Below are 9,227 nucleotides of genomic sequence, written 5' to 3'. Positions count from 1 at the left end.
TAGATATATATGCACTTAACATCAGAGCACCTAAACATATGAAACAAATATTGATAAATTTGAAAGGAGAATTTGACAGCAACATAATTATAGTAGATTTCAATACTGCAATTTCAATAGTGGCTAGAACACTCAGCCAGAAGATTGATAAAGAAGAAGTGGACTTGAACAGCACTATAAACCAAATGGACCTAACAGACAAATACAGGACTACTCACCTACCCACAATGGAATGACACTTGAAATAAATGACAGTAAGTACAGGAAAAAATCCCGAATACATGAAAAATAAATAACACACTCTTAAAAACCACTGGATCACACATTTTATGAGGCCAGTATTACTCATACCAAAACCCGATAAAGATAACACCAAAAAAGTAAACTACAGACCAATATCTCTCATGAGCACAGATGCAAAAATCCTAAATAAGATACTAGTGAACCGAATACAGCAACATATTAAAAAGATTATAAACCACGATCAAGTGGGCTTCATCTCAGGGGCACAGGGGTGGTGCAAATCAATTAATGTGATACATCACATAAACAAATTAAAAAATAAGAATCATATGATCGTATCAATAGATACAGAAAAAGCCTTTGACAAGATACAGCATTCATTTATGATAAAAACACTTAACAAAATCGGTATAGAAAGAAAGTAACTTAACATAATTAAGGCCATCTATGACAAACTCTCAGCCAACATTATACTTAATGGTGAAAAACTGAAAACTTTCCCTCTAAGATCAGGAACAAGGCATGGCTGTTCACTATTGCCACTGTTATCAATATAACATTGGAGGTCTAACGAGTGCAATCAGGAAGAGAAAGATATAAAAAACATCAATGTAGGAAACAAAGAAGTCATACTGTCACTACTTTCAGATGACATGATTCTCTGTATAGAAAACCCTAAAGACTCTACAAGAACACTACTAGCAACAATAAGCAAATACAGTAAAGTCTCTGGATAGAAAATCTACATTCTAAAGTCCATAGCGTTCCTATACTCTAATAATAAAGTATCAGAAAAATAAGTGAAAAAAATAATTTATTTTGCCATTGCAGCAAAAAGAATAAAATAGAATAAATTTAATAAAATTTAAAAAGAATAAATTTAACAAAACATGTGAAGTACCTATATAATGAAAACTACAATACCCTATTAAAAGAAATCAAAGAAGATACAAAGAAATGAATAGATATTTCATGTGTTTGGGTTGGAAGAATCAACGTATTTAAAATGACTTTATTACCTAAAGTTTTATACAGATATAATGTAATTCCATCAAAATCCTATTGGCATTTTTTAAAGAAATGGAAGAAAAAACATCAGATTTGTATGGAAGCAAAGAAGATCCTGAATCGCCAAAGCCATCCTGAGAAAAAAGAACAAGGCTGGAGGTATCATTCTACCCAACTTCAAATTATACTACAAAGTGACAGTAATCAAAACGACATGGTATTGGCAGGAAAACAGACACGTGGATCAGTGGAATAGAATCGAGAGTCCCGAAGTAAAGCCATATTTATATGGGGAAATAATTTTTGACAAAAAAGCCAAAAACATACAATGGAGAAAGAAATGCCTCTTCAATAAATGTTGCTGGGAAAATTGGAAGGCCACCTGCAAAAGAATGAAACTAGGCTGTTGTCTATCATCACTCACCAAAATTAACTTAAAATGGATTAAAGACCTGAATATAAGACCTGAAACAATACAATGAATAGAAGAAAACGTAGAAAACTAAAAGACCTCGGACTTAAAGAGAATTTTATGAATTTGACATCGAAGGCAAGGGTAGTAAAAGCTAAAATAAAAAAATGGAATTGCATCAAACTAAAAAGCAAAATAAATCCTCAGCAAAATAAATCAATAACAAGGTAAAGAGACAACCATCCAAATGGGAAAATATATTTGTAATCAATGCCTCCGGTAAGGGCCTAATATCCAAAATATAGAAAGAACTCATACAACTCAATAACAACAAAAAAACAAATAATCCAATCAAAAGATGGGCAGAGGATCTGAACAGACACTTCTCCATAGATGACATACAAATGGCCAACAAATATTTTAAAAGATGCTCAGCATTGCTAGTTATTAGGAAAATCAAAACCACAATGAGATACCATCTCACACCTGTTAGAATAGCTATAATCAACAGAACAAGTAATAAACAAATGTTGGAGAGGATGTGGAGAAAAAGGAACCCTCATGCACTGCTGGTAGGAATGCAAATTGGTACATACACTATAGAAAGCAGTATGGAGTTTCCCAAAAAAAATCTAAGAATTGATCTATCATATGATCCAGCAATCTCTCTACTGGGTATTTACCCCAAAGTCTTGAAAACCCATATCCAAAAAGATATTTGCAGATTGATGTTCACAGCAGCATTATTCACAGTGACCAGGACATGGAAGCCACCGAAGTGTCCTACAATAGATGATTGGATAAAGAAGTGGTGGTCCACATATACAATGGAATATTACTCAGCCATAAGAAGAGATGAAATACTGCCATTTGCGACAACATGGATGGACTTCGAGATAATCATGCTAAATGAAGTAAGCTAGATAGAAAAAGTTGAAAATCACATGATATCATTTATATGTGGGATATAAACTTAAAAGCAACAAATGAACAGGACAAATAAACAGAGACTCATGGACATGAATAATGGACTAGTGGTTACCAAAAGGTAGAGTTTGGGGGGCGGGGAGGGGAAGTACACAAGGTAAAGGGGGTCAAATATAAAACAAACAAACAAACAAACAAATAAAATATTTTCTATAAAAAAAGGAAAGACAGGAAAGATGAATCAAAGTTCTCTAAGTGTGGAAAAATGAAATACTAATAATGTTGACTGATTTCCCAGGTTACTATTCAAAACGGCCACCAAAGCATTCTAATAATGAAAGTTGAGAGGAAAGTGAAATGGTATACAGCTTAGGGAAGTTAATTTTTAAAAAATGATAGTGGTATTAATAATAATATCTAACAATTACTGAAATTTTACTACATCCTGGAGATTGTACTAGGTACTTTTAATTATTTAATTTGCATAGCCTTTTCAGGTAGTTAGTATCACTGCATCTATTTTCAGGTGTGGAATCTGGGGTACAAAGAGATAGAGATTTTCAGAGTCAGGCAGCTTCTAAGTGATAAAAATGAACAGCATATAAATGCAGACATTAAAAATGCTTCAACAACAAGGGAAGTTGCTCAGAATATAAAGTAAACTAAAAAAAGAATACAAAACTCTGTACATATTCCACATGTAACTTAAAATATATTTGTGGTACTCAAAATCATATTGACATTCATATATATGCAAAGAAGAAATATAGAAGTTAACACACTACAAAGATAATATTTATTGGTCTTGATAATATGAATATGGGCATTTTTCTTTTCATCTTTACCCTGTATTTCTGAGTTTCTTCAATGAGGACTTATATCAGTTCGTCCCAAGGTACAGCCATAGCCCCCTCACATTTATGCCAAAGAGCCCTACAGAGACTACCATCCCTATCTTGAGATCCAGAGGGCAAGCATGAGACCCACGGAAAAGACCTTAGGCTAGCAGCCAGTACTAAAGGCTTAAGATCCTGCCTTGATCCACCACTTCCTTCCCTCTCCCCAATTTAGGCCACACCCACCTGCCACTGACTTGAGGTGTCCTGCCACCAGTTCTCTGCTTCCCTGCCTTCTCTTTGAGGATACAGCCTGTCCACAGAATGTCGCTGCTGGAAGCATTCACCTTCATGTCCTTCTGGCCTCGTGAGTCACATTCCCTGACCATGTCAGTCTAGATGAGTGAGCAAAGAAATTCTTTAATATTTCTTATATTATCACAAGTTCACCGCAAATTCTCTTCTTTTGCATGCAGTTGTACTTGGGTTATCAAAAGTGGAGCAGTCCCGGATATCCATTTCCACAGAAGTAAAGAAAAGTGTTGACATACATTGCAAGATATCGAGCACAAGTTTTGAAAAGGATGTCATTTTCTGGTACTGGCAGAAACCTAATCAGGCTTTGGAGTATCTGATTCACGTGAGCTCAACACAAACTCCAGCTCTAAGTCGCAAAGGTGGGAAGAACAATAAAGTTGAGGCAAGAAAGAATTCTCAAATTCTCACTTCAATCCTTACCATAAATTTCATAGAAAAAGAAGATGCGGCCATTTACTACTGTGCTGGGTGGTCCCACAGTGCTAGAACTGTTAAGGCAATACACACAAGATCCCCTCTTTGGATTTGTGCCCACCCACATCCTTCTCAAGAGTGGCAACCACAACCAGCCTCCTGGCTGGGCTCCTGGCCTCAGCCTCAGCTTGTCGGCAGCATTTCCTGAGGTTTCCAGGAAGCCATATTGGATTATATTTGCACATTAGCTTCTAGCTGATCCCAGGAATTGTGCTTCCAAGCTTTATTTGATACTATATCCCAATGAACTGGTCTTTTCTGAGGACTGAGAATACACAGGATATGCCACTGTACATCATCTTATAATCCAGAGACTTTCAGTAATTGGTCAAGACTTCAGGCTGAGAGAGAATTGCTGGAACCATTATTATTGTGTATACTCAAGATAACCCCTTGGCAATGTAATTATTATTGTTCTGTTCTACATCTAAGAAAATTAAGCTTAGAGAATTTAGGTTTAATAATCAGCCAAAGGCAAGAAGTTCATGCTTTTCACCTGGACTGTAAGATCACCCTGAAAAAGTTTAGGATTGTAATTATTTAAGTAAACACTAGGGTATCTGGGGTAAATTAAGAATGAAGCAATATTGTTCTTCTGAGGAGTGTGGGGAAATGTTTCTGCCAGCATGATGTCATCAGAACAGAGCTCCAAATTCACTGAGACCATTAGATGAGCCCACCATGTTGGGTAACCCTTGATTCTGCCTGTGAAAGAAGAGAGAGAACCTGCCAAGATCAGCAGAACTAACAGTGTGTGTGTGTTTAAGTTCTCTATTAGTGTTCTCAATTCTTTAAATCTTAGCTCTTTTAACCCACACCTCCTATAAAGTTTGTTTTGTTATCAAGCATATTTGACTCATGGAATAGGTGAATTACTAAGTGGTTCAGTCACTCGTCCAAGTCACACAGCTGGTATGTGGCTAGTTGGCAGAGCATGTAGGGGCCCAGATAATCTGGCTCCTCTTGACTGTTACACTACACTTCCTAATTGCAAGACAATAAAAGGAAGAATACATTGTTCCTACCCATAGAGGAAACAGAATAATTATGGAAAATTAACTGATACAAATTATTATTGTATGCTGAAGCATGTGCCCAGGCTTTGAATGATTAGGTGTCTTCACAGAATAAATAAATAAATAAATACCAATAAATTGTCAATTAACTTTCAATACAAAACAATAAAAAGATCCTTATTTTCTAATAGTAGTATTTGCAGGGAGTTTCTTGTAAGAATTTGGATATCTCCTTGCAAGTTTCTTATGTGTACTGTTCATTTTAATTAAAAATTTCCAAATAACATCAACATATCCATTCTCTCTAGCCCCTATTTCAAGGATCAACAGATTATTGTTTAATTTTGAGATGTATTAGAAGGAAAAAAGAGAGTTTTGCAGGCCAGGCAGACCCATGAGATGGAATTAAATGAATGATCCATCACTCTCTCTTCTATCACCAGTGGCGAGCTCATATTTCTTTGACTTACATCCTGACCTACATTGTGCATGGCCATATGATTTATGTGGGACAGAAAACTGAAAGCAACAAATGAACAAGACGAACAAACAAAAACTCATAGACACAGACAACAGTTTAGTGGTTACCAGAGAGAAAGGAGGTAGCGGGGAGGTAGATAAGGGTAAAGGGGGTCAAATATATGGTGATGAAAGGAAATTTAACTTTGGGTGGTAAATACAATGCACAATATACATATAACATGTTATTGAATTGTACACTTAACCTATATAACTTTATTGACCACTGTCACCCTGATAAATTTCATAAAAAATAAATAATAAATGAGAAAAATAATTTAATATGGCAATGGTATATAGTCAAAAGCTGTGGAGAACTGGTTAGCAGGTTAATGGAATGTTTGAGCAAGAGGGAAAGAAAGATTAAACTCATAGCAAATAGGAATGAAAAGTAAGAGACTGATTTAAAATTTTTTCATATGCAGAAAATCTAAATGTCAGCAACAAAGGCAAGAGGGAGAGCCACTGTTATTGAATTGTACACTTGAAACTTGCATACTTTTATTAACCAATGTCACCCAGATAAATTTAATTTTAAAAAATTCAAAGTAAAAGTAAATGATGGTTGTCACTGTTGCTTTTTATACTTTATTTTACACAAATTTTCTTCAAAAGCACTGTTATTTATCTGAGTTCTCATATTTCCCAGCTCTGTGTCTTTGGATGAATCGCTTTTGTTTGCCATTGTCCTCATTGACAAATGAAGATTATCATAACAGCTACCTCACAGGACTGTTGAGAGAATTAAATAAAATAAGTAAACATTTAGAACAATGCCTGACAAATAGCAAGTTTTCGGTGGATATTAGATGCTGTAATAATTTTAAAGCTTATTATTACATATTAAACATAATATTGCTTTGAAATACTCCTGCATGTGACATACACAGTGTTAATGAAACAGGTCCAAGGTCCAAAATGAGAGGAAGTTGATTTCCACAGATTGCTTTGTCTCCTGTATCTGCCAGCAATAGCAGTCTAGTCCCTTCTTGGTGGCATACAGATAAGAAATGAAATTTAATTGCTCTGAGTCATAATCTGTGTGGTGACATCTCGAATAATTTTTTAAAAACACAAAAATTCTCTAGTGCTTGTGCATATGACATATTAAATAATGTCAATGAGGTATTTCAATGTGATGTTTGTGTTGTGTTACAGAAAAATAAAGGTCAGATTTTATACATAAGTCCTGAATCAACAGCAAATCACAGAAAGATAGACACAGGGGCTGACTACAGCAGATATGTCTTCATATATCTGAAGCAATGTTTCTACAGCATGGAATTCAGGAGGAATGGCTGAGTAAGTATGAGAACTGTCTCTCCCTGCCCCATCCCCAGACAGACACAGTTATTCCAGGATTTTCTTTCCAGATCGCAAACCCTCCTACCTGATTTTCTCAGCACTCATGGGACACAGGAAGCTCCAGAACTGCTCACATCAGTAGCAGATCATGAAGAACCCTAGGGAACTATCTGAGCTACCACTTCTTCTGCGAAACCAGAACCAGCCAGCCCTCCTGCCACTGGTCTGAGAACTGCTGCTAACAAGGACCTCACTTTCTTACCTTCCCCCTGGGGAGTTGGACTTGTGTATAGGATGCCACTACTGGAAGCAATCATCTTTTCTTCTTTCTGGGCTTGTGAGTAGCCCCCAATTATTTCAGTCTACAAGAGAAACTAAAGAAATTCTTTATTGTTACCTCTTTACATTTCATTTGTTCATAAGAATTTGTTTTTTTGCTTGCAGTTGGCCTTGGGCAGTTAAAGTTGGAGCAACCTGAAATATTAATTTCCGGAGCAAGAGATAAGAGTGTCCACATATCTTGTAAGGTGTACACACAAGACTTTATTGAAAAATCCATACACTGGTACCGGTACAAACCAGATCAAGGTTTAGAATATCTAAAATATGTTCCTTCAACAACCCCTATTCAAGGTCACTTAGGTGGGAAGAAAAACAAACTTGTGGCAAGTAAAGATTCTCGCACTTCCACTTCAACCTTGAAAATAAATTTCTTAGAGGAAAATGATGAGGCTGTGTACTACTGTGCCTGCTGGACTAATACCCACAACGTTAGAGTTCTCTTATATGAGAACCATCTTTGGGTCTGTGCCTACCCACATCCTTCTTAATATGGGCATCCACAGAAGCTGCACAGCTGGGCAGCCAGCCTGAGCCTCCCTCCCTACAGATCTTGAATCGTGTACTTTTTTTTTTTTTTACTTTACAGAGATTACCCATAAATCATATGGCTCAGACTCAAAATGGAAATCATCTAGTACCAGAAAACATGCTGGTGGTATTACATCTTATGTAATCATCACAATACTTTTACAGTATAATGATCATTTTTTTCCCCACTGTACTTTTAAAAATTTGAAGTTTAGGGAAATAAAATTACTTTTAAGTCCTAAACCCCATGCTTCTTCAAATTTGCCGGGCCATCCTTAAGAGGTTCAGCATTTATTTGTTCCACACATTTTAGAGTGGATGTGGGATGAAGTACTTGCCCTCTCCTCCAGGAAGAGGAGATTGTGTGCTGAGGGACCGTGTCACAGCCTGACCATCACAGTTCCTTTCACACAGGCCTCAGATCCTCCTAGGGAGCATTAGATGATCGCACAACTAGGTGGACATTCATATCAGAATCCTTTGCCCCAGGATTCTGCTGGGAGCCTTTGAGGATCACAGCAGTCATTCATTCAGAGCTACTGCTCTTTCTCAGGCACTGTTCTAATTCATCTCATGTTTATGACAATCTGTTGACATGCTATTATGATTCAATTTTTATAGATGAGAAAACAGAGGCATAGAGATGTTATTTAGTTTGTCTGTGGTCACTGAGTCACTGAGCAAGTTGGAGGCTGGGTTTCTGGCTCCAATGTCTGTCCTTGTAACCACCATGCCATCCTGCCTCTGAAATACCAAAAGCAGAAATGGCATCTAATCTGTGATTCCTACAGCTAAAGAGAAAATAAACTCATTTATAAAATAATTACTGAAACAAATGGATTACTATTCTAAGCTGAGTCTGAATTTAAGTGTTGTTTTCCTTGAATAAGTATAAATACTATGGCTGATTTGACTTTTAAAATGGAAAACACTAAAAAGTATATAAAACAATATAAAAACAATAACATTATTTCATTTCCTTCTTTTTGTTTGTTTGTTTGAAATAATAGAAATGAATGAAAAATGAAACCTTTTCTTTTAGGACATTTTCTAATAGGACATCTGCCCCTGACAGTCCTGGAACGCAGCCATGTCTAGTCATTTACAAACTGTCTATGACTGCTTTTGAGCTACAACGACAGAGAATAATCACAACAGAGACCTCATGGCCCACAAAGCTGAAAATATTGGTTATCTGACCACCTACAGAAAAAGTTTCCAGCCCCTGATGTGCAATATGGGATTAGGAAGTGAGTTTGTAACTATGACTAAAATTCAAATTGCAATAAGGGAAAATAT

At 36.2% G+C, this 9,227-nt stretch overlaps 1 protein-coding gene and 1 gene segment (V, D, J or C); both read left to right on the top strand.

The window, feature by feature from the left end:
* The first annotated feature begins 3,733 nt into the window (after positions 1–3,733).
* On the top strand, positions 3,734–4,366 carry LOC112473544. The segment is given in 2 exon segments: positions 3,734–3,793; positions 3,903–4,366. Coding segments are annotated over 2 exon segments (507 nt in total).
* A 2,986-nt stretch (positions 4,367–7,352) lies between these two features.
* Positions 7,353–9,227, top strand: part of LOC102893131 (T-cell receptor gamma chain C region C10.5) — a 40,815-nt gene continuing 38,940 nt past the window's right edge. The window contains 2 exon segments of the mRNA XM_025041938.1: positions 7,353–7,395; positions 7,503–7,808. Coding sequence (XP_024897706.1) covers positions 7,353–7,395; positions 7,503–7,808 — 349 coding nt within the window.

Source organism: Pteropus alecto, unplaced genomic scaffold (assembly GCF_000325575.1).
Source record: "Pteropus alecto unplaced genomic scaffold, ASM32557v1 scaffold109, whole genome shotgun sequence".
Classification (NCBI taxonomy): domain Eukaryota; kingdom Metazoa; phylum Chordata; class Mammalia; order Chiroptera; family Pteropodidae; genus Pteropus; species Pteropus alecto.
The sequence above is the reverse complement of the archived record's forward strand: the minus strand, read 5'-3'. Positions and strand labels throughout refer to the sequence as shown.